The 13,831-nt window shown below is 34.0% G+C and overlaps 1 protein-coding gene across 2 annotated transcripts in view; it reads left to right on the plus strand.

Annotated features, from left to right (window-relative positions):
* Nucleotides 1-13,831, plus strand: part of LOC149077567 (heme A synthase COX15) — a 36,666-nt gene that overhangs the window by 13,210 nt on the left and 9,625 nt on the right. For both annotated transcript variants that reach the window (XM_089245130.1, XM_089245131.1), the window contains 3 exons: nucleotides 5,713-5,832; nucleotides 8,855-9,041; nucleotides 12,821-13,070. In XM_089245130.1, coding sequence (XP_089101256.1) covers nucleotides 5,713-5,832; nucleotides 8,855-9,041; nucleotides 12,821-13,070 — 557 coding nt within the window. The remainder of the gene's footprint in view (nucleotides 1-5,712; nucleotides 5,833-8,854; nucleotides 9,042-12,820; nucleotides 13,071-13,831) is intronic.

Here is a 13,831-nt window from a genome sequence, read left to right on the forward strand (position 1 = left end):
CGACGCTGATAGACACGCTTCGCTTCCTAAGCGAAGAAATTTCGTCGGTCCCTACAGAATTCTCACAGTTCACAATCCTGTAAATTTTACAATAATTGATACAAGAAATCCAAAAGCAAAACCTATTAAAGTACATGCAAACAGGTTGATCCCATTCAAAGAAAGACGTCAAGAATTGGATTATATGCACAGTACTATTAGGGAAAACAGGAATAGTAGAAATCCGGCAGACTCCAATGTACAACAAAGGCCACACGCTAGTTTCGATGAATTGTCTGACCTTCAATGGCTTCAATGTATTTCTCCTAGTGCCGCACGTTCGGTGGGGAACCCACCCAGCAGTAGCCCTGGGCACTATTCCGAGGAGCCTTCTCGAAACACAGATAACACTGCCGTTGTAATACCACAATCTTCTATTCAAGGATGTCAGGCCCAAAGGCCTTCCACAAGTACAGCAAGTGATGCACCCCCTGCTCTGGATAATATGTCCCGTAATTTATTGCCTCAGCGTTCCGTTGGTCATCGATACAATTTGCGCTCTAACCGGCCGGCACAAATTAACACTTTCACTTTTGGAACATATTAATCAAGTGTTGTGTATGTAAATACATAAATAATATGGGACTTGAAAATATAAAAAATTTTTAAAATTTCTATAACGATTATTCGAAAATTAATTCATCGAATTTATAATCGTATTCAGTGATAAGTTTTTTTTTTATTACTGGAATTCCGTCGTGGATACAAATATGCTGTTGATTGTTCAGTGAGAAGGGCCCCTCATTGGACGGTGAACGCTTATTTGTTTCCAATTTTCTTTTTTTTTCATGCAAAATTTTTCTTCAAACTCACTATCCCTCCTTCACAAATTAAATTTGAGGTAGACATTGAAGAGCACTGCAAGTTTGATCAAGTCCCACCTTATTTAAAAAAAAAAAAAAAAAAAAAATTCATATATGTACATATCTCTATTTCTGAAGAAGCAGAAGATGAAGCATTCAACAACAATGACTGTCAAATTATGTTTATATTGAAAATTATATGTTTAATGGATGCATTTACATTGTTCATTTCTATGCGTAATCAATTTCGCACTATTATATTTGAGAAAAAAAAATTGTTAAAACCTTGAAAACAAAGTAGAATTATAATGGAATTATGAAAAAAAGTTATTATGAAAGTGTGAGAAAAAATGAGACTATGAAAAAAAAAAAAGATGAAAGAAAAAAAAATGAAATTATGAAAGGAAAATTGAACGTATAGAAAAAAAAAATGAAAGTATAGAGAAAAAAAAAAGGGAAATCAAAGTATACAAAAAAGACAAAAACAAAATAAGGATGAAAAAAATGAAATTAAGGAAAAAATGAAATTATGAAAGAAGAAAAAATGGAAGTGAAGAGAAAAAAAAAATTTTTTTTCAAAATGTTAAAAATGTGCATGAGGAACAAAAGTATTAATGTTGTACACTTATGAATGCAAGTACTTTCATGTTAATATACACATATAGCATATATGCAATTTTGTGTTAAGAATACAACATACTGCGTATTAGTGTAGTATAATTTGATGTTGGAATCTATAATCCCTCAGAGTTATAATATTTATATTGAGCATTTAAACAAGTTTAATTTGGGAATGATTATAAATGATCACTGTGGTAAGATTTTTTCTTTCTCTGCCAAATGTTTTATATTCTATGTTTCTATATTCCTTCAAAGTTCATAATTCATAAGTGAAATGTGCCCGTACTCTCAGGACACCGCTCACAAATTTCAATTAACTCTGCTTAGAGGAGACAGTTATCAACTGTTTCAAACTCGCCGTTCGAACGATGCAAATTCCTTTCCAGCAGACAACGACATCGATCACTCAGACTCGTTGATGCGATGGTTCACCGAGTAATGTGGCAGTGATATCTTCAAGCAAACAAATTTGCTAACTTCACTAATGTGTTCAAAACTTCACATTGAACTGCCGTTTCCAGACACCATACACTGAAATTGTTTACGTGCAATTTCTCTTGGATACGCCTACGGAACGAGATGCATCGCCGGTGTCGCACTTTGGTTGTCCTCAGTCGTCTGTGTAACAAATAGTGTTCGGGACTGACTACACGTCTGAACACGAACGAACGGTCGAATAATTCGTTTCGTAATATTTTAGTTAAATAATTTTCGCTTCGACAGTACTCCAGCGTCGTCCTCTATTCAGTGACTGACATGTGTAAAGAACAAACACATTCGACGCTCTCTACGATACACATTCGCTGCAAAGTGCAACCCACGCTGAACATCATGAGGACTGATTCCTGACATTGGGTCTAGTGCGGATTGAGCCACGACAAGCCAATTTGTTTCCTGTACAGCTGGATTTTGAAAATTTACACTTTCGAACTAATAACTCTCGAGGCACTGAACAAGTACGTTGAAGTTCAGAGTAATGAATGTGCTGTAACTTATCTCGAATCAATGCGCAGCATTTTCAGGGAAACATGTTCTGCGACACTTAATGTTACATTTATTTCAGTGATAAATGCAACAGTGATTTTTTTGTTGCTATGTCTAAACGTATTATTGATATATTTTTGTGACGTTATCCGAAGAAATTATATGTATCTTCGCTATTCCGAAAAAAAAAAAAAAAAAAAAAAAAAAGTACTTCCGATAAATCATAGAAAGGGATGATACGTAATCTACGTTATGAATTCATGAGATTTTTAAAAGCTTCTGTGTATTTCATGCTCAGTGATTTTTGCAAAGATCTTTGGTATATTATTTTATTTCTGCTTATATTATCTATCTGCAATTCACTTACGACAATATCGAAGCACATGTATATATCTACAACACATAATGTATATTCACTTCTAAGTATTATATTACATATATATATATTTTTCTTTTCGCATATGTATATCTAGGTACGAGTATTCTTTTCAATGCATTCCTACATTGCTTACCTTTGTGTCAAGTGATGTACATTTGTACATACCAGGTTTTCATTCATGTTTTGAAGAGCAAACATAATTTTATTGCCAGTATTGTAATCTCCCGACTTATATTTTCTTTTTCTTTTTTTTTCGTTTTTTTTTTTTCTTTTTCCGCAAGATGGATGTGCATTGCTATGGCGTCAATAGCCATCGCTATCAAATGAAGCGGGAGAGGTCCAATTTCCAGCCCAATATAATATAATAATAAGAGAAAAGGGAAAAGGGGACTTGAGCCATCTAAATTGTAAAAAACATGCTCTTTCGCCTCCATCAACACTCCTTAATTTTATGGCCACTTACTTAAAGGGCCCCTTCAAAGTTTGCGTAATAGCCGCTTCGTATTCTTCTTTTCTCTCTCTCTCCCCTATATACTGAAGCCTCTTGACCTTTGTAATTGCCACCTGCAGGCGATTGACTTTATTTCATCTATTGTACGCATCCCTTCTTGGGAATATGTGCCTTCTGACTTTCTTGCTTCCTCTCTTCTTTTCTTTTCCTTCTCTTTTTTTTTGTACAACTTCCCCCCCCCCCCACAGAAAACATCTTCCTCCCATATGCTTCGAAAGATCGTAGGGGGTGAACCTTGACCAATGATGTCAATTTTAATACTATTTGTACCTACGTAATCCTCATCATCCAATGGAAGGATCTTTCTTTGAAGCCGGACTACCAATTAGAAATAGGGGGTTGGTACCCCTCAAAACTTTACTTTTTTTGGAATCTTTGAAAAATTAAAGCAGATTGATTAGTGCAAGCTAGAAATCAAGTTGGAAAAAAAAATGTAGAAAGAGCAGAATTTTTTTAAAACATTTTTCAACTGTAGCATCAGGAGCGGCGATCATCCGTGATGAAAGGGATGGAGGAAAAGGTAGGAAAGAAATTCTTACCACAATTTTAGTAAATTATAGACGTTTAGTTAAGATCTAAATTAGGAGGAATTAACCGGGGGCAGAGATGGTGAAATTAGGTATAAAAGGTGATTAAAAGAGAGATATTCCAACATCAAGTTAAAATTATTATAATTGAACATACAGTATTTTGTTTATGTATTATCCAGAATTTGATATCGTAGAAATGGATTTTTTCTAATTGACTTTTATTTTGTGTAAATATAACTCGTTCTTTTCATATGATCATTTGATTAAATATTAAATGCTAATGAAATTTAAAACTGATTCCTTCTTTTCATGAGTCATCGTTTTTTTTAAAATGTATATTGGACCACTAGGAGCCTGGGTTAATCTGATAATTATATATATATATATTCTTCCAGTGGTTCGATATAACATAATCTTCCTATCTCTTTCATTGAAAAATGACCAGTTGCCATGACCAATTTTTAATCTCAAGTCTTATTCAAATTTTAAAATATATATAGGCATATATTAAATTGATTTTCTGTGTGTGTATACGTTCTTTATACAGATCTACAATTTTGGACCAATCTTCACCAAATTCAGCATATATACCAAACAGAACATGACCTGAATGATACGGTGGTTTTCAAACAATGCATGTCAGACATGTTTATTCCTTTACAATAGTTTGTCATTTCTCTTCAGTGCTCCCAGTATATATGGAGAAAACACAGGCAGCACTAGGTATCATAGCTAGTTGCAAATAAAGGAACTTCTAGTATAATAGAAAGAGTCCTCAAAATATATTCACATATATATTAACTTTTTTTAATATCTTGTCCATGAAATGACAGATTTAAAAAAATGCATTTCTTATGTAATATAGCCAGGGCATTTTTATTCATTTCAAAGAAGAATGATGGTATCTTTGGAATTTTTGTTGGGAAAACTTAGACTTTTGAATACTTTCCTATACTGTAGTGCGGAACTTTGGTTAACGAGCAAAAATTTTGAACAAATTTTGATTCCATTAACAAGTGATGATTCACATTACAAGTAAAAATTTCACACTTTTTTTATGTGACCATAGAAAACCAACTTCAGCTGATCACCACCACTGTGGCGATGGTGGGGGTGCTTGGGAAAGGCTACTACTAAATTAGACATGCACCTCGTCCATATTCCTCTGTGGAACTTCTAATGAATTGGTACATGTTGGAATTTGTGTGTCCCTGTTGTGAACCTAATGTAAAGTTTGCTTCTGTGTAATGCTTATTATGTATAGTGCTGCCATCAACTTTTCTAACCATGAGTGAAGCATAATGCTTCAAGATTTTATCGTTGTGGGCTTGTTGCTCTCTGTGGCAAGACTTTTTTAACAGGGAAATTGGCTCGCATTTGCAACTCGAAGTTGACCACAGAAAACCAACTTCAGCCAATCACCACTATGGCGATGGTGGGGTTTGAACCAGGGTCCTCACAATGAAAGTTTGTCACTATGACCACTCGACCATCACAGTTGTGCTTGGGAAAGACTGAACTGATTGTATTAGTGGATGTGGCTTTAAGGGGTAGCTCATGAACAAGAACCACTATTTATCAAAGCGATTGTGTCCTTGGGGGAAGACCATAGGATTGGAGGTGCGAGTCCAACATTCAAGAACCAGTGGAGGAACATAGCCAGAGTTGACTACAGATGAACTGATGGATCACCATTGTGTGCAACAGCAGGAGCTTATGGGCATGATTTTGTCTGAGAAAGATTTTGTTGAGAAAACAGGCATGAGAAAATGGTGTTTTGTACATTTTTGGCTTGTGAGAGTTGATTGTTTTATCAGTTAATTAAAAATTTTGTTCTTGTTTCAGGTTGACCAAATCTGGATTATCGATAGTTGACTGGCATTTATTTAAAGAATTTCCACCGCTATCAAAAAGTGATTGGGAAAAAGAATTTCAAAAATATCAACAGTATCCCGAATTCAAGCAGTTGAGTTTTTTTTTTCTGCACATTTCGCATACATTCTGATAATTTCATAAGTGTGATTGAAATGATTCAAGAAAATTAAGGAATTAAAAGCAATAATACATACCGAAAGGAATTTTTCCTTTAAAAAAAACTATTGAAACTTTCAAGGGATTGGGAGAAGTGCAATCATTTTTTTATATCTTGAGGCAGTGGCAAACGCAGGATCGACCTTTAGAGGGGGGCGCAAAAATTTTCTTTCCGAGAAATTTTGAATTACCACCTGTCAAGAAGCATTTAAATTAACCGAAATTGGTAAATATGGCATGTAAAGAGTATTTTCTTTCGATATTTTAATCTTTTCATCAAAAATATTTTGATTTTTTTTTTAATCGAAAAAATTGATTTGAAATGTTTTTCCAATTAAAATTTTTCTGATCGTAAAAATTTTACAATTAAAAATATTTATTTATTTTCCTAGTTTTTGGTCATCTTGGGGGGGGGGGGGCACTGGTTCCCTGAGCATCACCCCTGCATGCACCTATGTCTTGAGGTGATCCTCTCTTCAAGAAAACAAAAATTCAAGACACCTTATCTAAAAAAAAAAATCATGGTTACAGTATAACCTCTCTTATCCAGCCTGATTGGGATCAAGGGTCAGATAGTTTGAAGGAAATTTGTATGAACAAGGAGAACATTGAAACCAGTGGAATATTAATTATTTGCGAATTGTATACCTGAATTAGTTTGTGCATAGAGAAGTATTGTATTTTGTAAATACAGTAGACTCTCACTAATTTGACACATATTAGATCAGGGTGTTCCAGATTACCGAAATCGGCATAATATTGGAATTTAATTGAAAAAATCTACTTAAATAATATAAGCTTCTGCGCACAGACATGCGGTGACATGTTTTTCTCTTGTATGTTCAAAGAATACCCTCGTAAAAATGCAGGATTACTGGATAGGCTGGACTAGCACTAGGTTAGATTATTGAGTCTACTGTACTTAAAAGATTGGGTTAATTAACTACAATTTAAAAAAAAAATGCAGTGGATTTGCCTTTGATTTACAGTGTAATTTGTTCTGTGCATAATGTGCATGTGCTTGTAATACAAAACACTCATATATTGAATCAAACTTCCCCATAGAAAACAATGGAAACTCAAATGAGATCAGTTCCAGAACAATTTCCTTCATTGTAGCCATGATTCCTTTCAAAGATATAGGGCAGGTTGATTTATTTTAAAGTATATTGTATTTTTACTTATTTGTACTGAAGACTCAATCATTTTTGGCATGTTGAGAGCAGAAATGGTAGAGCTTTTCAAATACTGATTTTGTCTTGTTTTTTCCCCTCTTTCCTTCTTACTCTTCACAGCTGTTTACTAGCTTCTATAAGCATAGTAGTGGAGTTTACTTTGATATCACAGATGGAAATCATATATTGAGTTCAGCTCCAGCTTTTTCAGAATTATACTGGAGAGTAAGGGGTTTCACTTTAGAATTTTTGCTTGCATTAACGGTTAACTGGCGTGGTGGAGTCATTTTGACCCCCCATGCATTTTTCATCTTTCCACCCCTTGAGAAAGAAATGCATTTGGACCATCTTATTTTCAGTACCTTTCAAGCTAGTTGTTTACACGTGTTTGACAAATTTATGATGCTATTCCACTTTTTCTTCCCTCTATATCATTCATAATTTTTGCGCCACCACACCAGTTGCTTAAGTCTTTTTTGTCTGATAGCTGGAGTGTTCAGGTCGAAATTGCATATCGGAAGAGTGGCAATTTTCTCGATAACGGTTTCAAATTAATGGTGAAACATCGGACATCCAATGTGAGCATGAGGATAGTGTTGTTAATGAGTTGTGCGTGAGATGTACGTGGTCAACATGTCATGGTGTTTTTTGCAAGTATGGTGTTTCCTACTTGTAATAAGACTAAAATTTTGGTGTTTGTGAAAATATACTAAATATTATTTTAATTTATAAATTTTATTTTCTAAGTATATTTTCATCATATCTGTTTTTTAATCATGAAAATTGCATTAAAAAGTTTAACATATAATTTTTAAAAAATTTCAAACGTCATGTATTCCTCCATTTCTTTTGAATGTGTGTTTTAATAAAAGACCATTTTTGGGAAAGTAATTTAAAAAATTATTTAGTCAATTAATTGATAGATGAATGAATCGCGTAAAAAACTCATTTCTTTTGTTGATTTTTTTAAATGCATTAATACTTGCTGGAGTCAAAATGGCACCATGACACTAATTAAGCACAGAATTTTCACTACGCCAGTTAAGGGTTAACACCCAACAAGAGGGCAAGTCAGTCTTTCATGGACTTGTGCTATAGATGCCACTCTCATAGTCAATGATGTCTTAATTAATGGGCCCAAATCGAACAAGGGCCCTTAAATTTAAAAGGGTTTCATTAATAGACATGCATACAGTATATTTTTCAATTTGGTCTTCCATTAAAATAATAAAAAAAGAGCCCCAAAAAATGCTTGAGCCTGGTTTCTTAACTCATCAAGAAATCCTTGCCTGTAGTAAGAGAAAATGAACCATTGGTTTTTTTTGTTGTGATCACATAACACTCAACAAACGAGATGAATATGCTAAGTTATAGTGTGCTCATCTAGAAGTCCTTATACTATTCATATTATGAGAAATATCTCATTAAGTTAAAATCAGTTTAAAAAATTCTAAAATACTTGCTCATCTGGGGAGGCATTACTAGTTTGTTTTATGAAACACTCGTAAACTGATTTTTTTTAAACTGATTTGTTTTATGAGTTACTCGTAATCCGAAGTTTCACTGTGTGATGTGTTTTACAGAAGCAGTAGAGATCTAAAATGTTACGAATAACTGTGCTTTCATACATAGTATAAAAACATAAGAGCACTTATATACAACGAGCAAGGAACCAGATTTTCTACTTTTGTAAGATGAAATAGTTTTTCATGCATAATTTTTTACTTTGCACTCTATAGAAATTATGTATGTGTTTCAATTCAGCTGTCTAATTTTATCAGGAATAACTCAGAAATGACTCTGGAAGAATTTCGTTGGATATGGCTGATGGAATACTGCCACCGAATGTGGGGTCGAGCAGTTGGAGCTGTATTTCTTTTGCCAGCAGTGTATTTTTGGAGAAAGAAATGGTTGACCACTGCAATGAAAAAACGTGTTGTTGTATTTGGATCATTGATCCTGTTCCAGGTTTGTCACAACCATATCATATGGTTTTTCAAATGACCTTAATTTTTTTTTCATCTTTGATAAGTCAGATATCTGTTTGAATCAAAGTTTCCACATAGTACCATAACCTTCTATGTTAAAGGGAAGTTTGATGAGCCGAATTAAAGACAACCCAGTTTTTTTGTTGGCTGTTGTGTATTTGACTACTCAAAATTTAACTCTACATGATTTGCTCTTTCTATTGCCTAATTTTTCTTCCAGTTTATTTTTTTCAAATTTTTACAAAAATAGGTTCAACTATTTTACATGCTTCAAGTCGCTCTTGATTTTATAGCATAAAGAAATTTATATCTTAGTCGATAGTCAAACCATTATTATGAATATTTTAAGTTATTCACACTATTTTATTACTAAATAATGAAGTAATATGAATATACTACTATATAAAAGTATATTAAACTAAAAACAGTATTATGATGTAGTTACCTAGGCTGTCCAAAAAATTTACATACCCAAATCCATGACATATCCATGTCAGGCAAGATTTGCCCATCCCTGGGCTGTCTATTAATGAAGAGATATTTTCTGATGTTTTATATATAAAAATGAATGGTAAAAAAAGAAACATTCCTGTAATTGATTTATTCCACATGTATCAAAATAATGTGAAAGGTAAACTCTCTAACTTCCACTTGGCAATACTAAAAAGTTGCTATGCCCTACATGTTCACTAGGAATGCAGTATTCTAGAAAAGTTTTTGCCACGCCTGTGCCAGCACAGCTTTTGATCTAGAGCTCCTTGAAATATCAGATTGATAAGGCAGTTCAGTCTACCGTATCATCTACCACTGTTTTTAACTGTTTTCAGATCTGCAGGAGTAGAATTTTTTTCACAAATTCTAGCACACAGGAAGTTTTTTATTTCTTTTGGAATCACGCAGTGCCTCTGAGTGAACATTCAGGACATGGCAGCTTTCCAGTGTTGCCTGAAAATTTAGACATTAGTCATTTTCACTTCAAAAATTGGAAGAAGGATGGCAGCACTAGTACAAAACAAAACAAGAGCATTATTCTGACAACATGAATATGTTAGGTCCACACATGCACTTAGAATACACATTCAGACGTGTACCAATTCACAGGGGCCTCGAAAGTTCTTGAAACTTATGGGTGTTCGTCTTGATTTTTATGTAGTAGATTTTGATTCCTGAATCAATCTAGTGTAGTGAGTGCTCAGACCATGGCATGAATTACCATGATTACCATCGGTGCCAGAATACCCATAGCACCCCTAGCTCAGACACCACTGCCAATTTGTTAGCATTCTCCAAAATGTTTATACAGGGTGCACGTACAGTTAAGAAGCAGTGTTGCAGATTGAAACTTGGAGAATTAACCTTTCACATTGTGTTGATACAATCAACACGTGTTTTTAAGAACCCTTACAGACTTGATAATTAGCTTGTAAAATGAAAAGGTAATGGGAGAGATGTTGTAAATGGGAGAGACGAAAAACATGCAGGAAATAAAAAATGAATAAGTCATTCACCGTTATTGATGATTTCCATATAAATCATTAATTTTTGTTTGCTCTATCACAACATCTTGGTAAATATAAGATTCCATAGCTTTAATGTAGCATAATATTTCACGTGAATATTGCTTCTCTGAATTATTTTTCAGAATGGTGGAATACTTCTGGAATCACTTGCCGTAGAAATGATCTTTTGCTGATTAGAGAACTTCGTGTAATTTTTAGAATCTACTCTTTTTTGGCAATTTCTGTCTTTGTAAGAGTTTGCCATTAACGTCTTTCAAAAACATTTTTTCATCCACTGTCAAACACAATCTTTACGTTTTTTGACATTGTGAAGAGGAAAGTAGACAAACAGCAGTTGGCTGAAATAGAGTTTGATTGACTTTTGATTTAGAAATGGCTTATCAATAACCTAATGTAACATACCATTTCTGAAACCAACAGTTTATCCAATCATAATGCATGAAGAGTTAATTACGTTGTCAATGCCTCTGATTCATGGTCATCCCGCCAACAATCAAACCTCCGTCCTAGCACATGTTTGCAAAACATCTGTATGTTAGTGATGCCAAAAATTGGTGAACTCTCTTTCCTCTACTTTCTCTTGAGACACATGAAATAACCGAGTTAAAGTTTACTTTTGATTACAACAAACTCTGAGGTGACTGGAAGAATAAAGTAAATGGGGAAAATAGTAGAAGAAAAACGAAGTTCGTAAAATAGAGTTTGTAAAAAAAGTAGCGTGTTCATAAATTGAAGGTTTGTAAAATCGAGAATCACCTATGTATGCTAATTAATTGATATAATGAAAGTAAATTAATTACAGCAGTCACAGGAATGTCTTTCTTTTTTTTTTTGGTACAATTCATTTTGAATTACCTTGCATAATAAAACCAGACACATTACCTGGCAGCTGAGTGGTAAACTCACAACGTTTAGTTCAGATCTGGAGTCAAATCTGTTTATAGTCATCCTGAAATTTATGGCTTTTGTGTTGGCATTATTGTAGAAAAATGATTCAGTGATGTGTGCCACTCACGAAAAAAGAAAAAAAAAATTATTGATGGGGAAATGATGTTTTTAACAAACTTTTTGGGGTTTAAGTCAAACTGAAAACATAGTATAACTGAAGTGTAAATTTTAACATAAAAACGTATAGAGATTAATTAGGACCAAATCATCTCATAAACAAGTTTTGTAAATGGGGCTCCACTATAATGTCATGAGTAATTTATATGGTGAATCTGCTTGAAATATATATTTTTTTTTACATAATCAAAAGGTTTTATGCTAAGTGTTATGAGGTTTTAAACAGGGAAAACTGGTGTATATAATGATAATCACCTGTATAATAATATTACTCTTTGAAGCTATAAAACCAGACATGGCCCAGGCTCTGTCCCATGGGGTATGTAAACACTGTACGTTCTTTGATATACTGGCACACTCCCCATATTGTTGTTATATTCCATCTATAATTATACGGGGTGTCTACTCTTATCATTGTCCAATGGCTATTTCCTGAATCATTGGTTTTATAGACATTTTTCAATTAGAGAAATTTTTATACAGTCACTCTGTCCTCTAAAATTTCCAATTAGAAAGTTGTTGCCCTGTCTCTCCTGAGGCCAAAAAAGAATTTCCATGTTTCTAGGTACCATGTTTGCAGTGGTATTTGATTTCAAAAATCAGAGGAAAAGAGAAAGGGAAAAAACATAAATGAGGGTAAAGCGTCTCCTCCTTTATGCTCTTCTGTCCTCCCCTCCCCTTATTCTTCTGATTTTTGGATTCAAATATCTCAATGAATATTGCACTAAGAAACATGGACATGGACATTTTGTTGGCCTCTGAAGAGATAGGGCAACAATTTTCTAATTGGAAGTTTGAAGACAGAGGGTCAAGGAAGAATTTAAATTTTGTAACTTTTTATTAATAATTTTTTTTATTTGAAAGACATTTAAGGTGATGGAAAAAAAGGTGATGGGCGACATTTTTTCTAATTGAAAGTATTCTCTATAAAACCAATGGTTCAGGAAATAGCTATTGGACAATGATAAGAGTGGGCACCTTGTATATTATGTATAATGATACTTTTCTCTAGTCCATTGAGCATTTTCACTGTCTACGGCCATGCACATGTGCCGAGCTCAAAGGAAACATTGGCTTTAAGCTATTGCAGCAAAAGCTAATGGTTTCAAACCATTTTTATTTTTTTAAGTTATGGTGTACCATGATTACACATGATTTTTACTATTACATTCAGGGTTTGTTGGGATGGTACATGGTTAAGAGTGGCCTTGAAGAAAAATCTGAACCTGATGGAGTAGCTCGTGTAAGCCAGTACAGATTAGCTGCACACCTTGGAATGGCATTTGTTCTTTATAGTCTTCTGTTGTGGTCTGGATTGAGTCATTTGCTACCTCCACAGAATGTACCCGTAACAAACAAGTTGCGCACATTTCGCAAGTATGCTCATGGAGTGAAAGGCCTAGTGTTCCTTACAGCATTCAGTGGTAAGTTGATAAGTTTGCTGTACAAAGAATTCTCTTTTATTACTATAATTATCACTTATAGAAACAAATGAAACCTTTGATATGTGAAACAATCAAAATAATTTTGTATAAATGCATTCTTTGCCACGAAGCTTGGCTGGAAGAGATCTCAGCACTAGTATAAATCCAGCAGCCGGGTTCTGTCAGCCATTTATTCATTCATTGCACAAATGCATTTCTCAAAAATACATGCAGGCCAAGAGACCTCGCTAAGTCAAGTGAATGTCCTTTCACAGTGTTACAAAAATTAATAAAAAAATGCTTGGATATACAGTCATAGACGCCTGTTAGAATCATGAATAATGTTATCATTTGGGTATTGTTATCAATTTCGCAAGGAACGAACCAATATCATAACGTGGGGAAAAAAATTTGTTGATAGTTAGCTGGACTTCAGATAATGTTATTAATTTTTTTTCCACCAAAGGGATTTTTTTGCACATTCTGAAGCTAAGGTTTAACCAACCTAAATGTTTTCCCTCTAAGTTATCATTATCAGGCTTCCAGACTATGTAGGAGGCTAGAAGGTGTTCTCTTCAAGGGCTGTGCAATAAAGGTCCTGCATCATGAGGTACTAGCGTTGGTACCAGCTGGACGTCATGCCTGACAGCATTGATCAAGTAGAACTGAGAGTATGCCCTCTTTGCTACCCTGTTAATTACGGTAGTTTGCAATAGCTCTATTGTCCATTTTATTGAATTCTTTCCAAAATTATTTTCTTA

The sequence above is a fragment of the Pholcus phalangioides genome, unplaced genomic scaffold (assembly GCF_987345545.1).
Source record: "Pholcus phalangioides strain wild (caught in Gottingen) unplaced genomic scaffold, Ppha-v1.0 ptg000015l_1, whole genome shotgun sequence".
NCBI classification, from domain to species: domain Eukaryota; kingdom Metazoa; phylum Arthropoda; class Arachnida; order Araneae; family Pholcidae; genus Pholcus; species Pholcus phalangioides.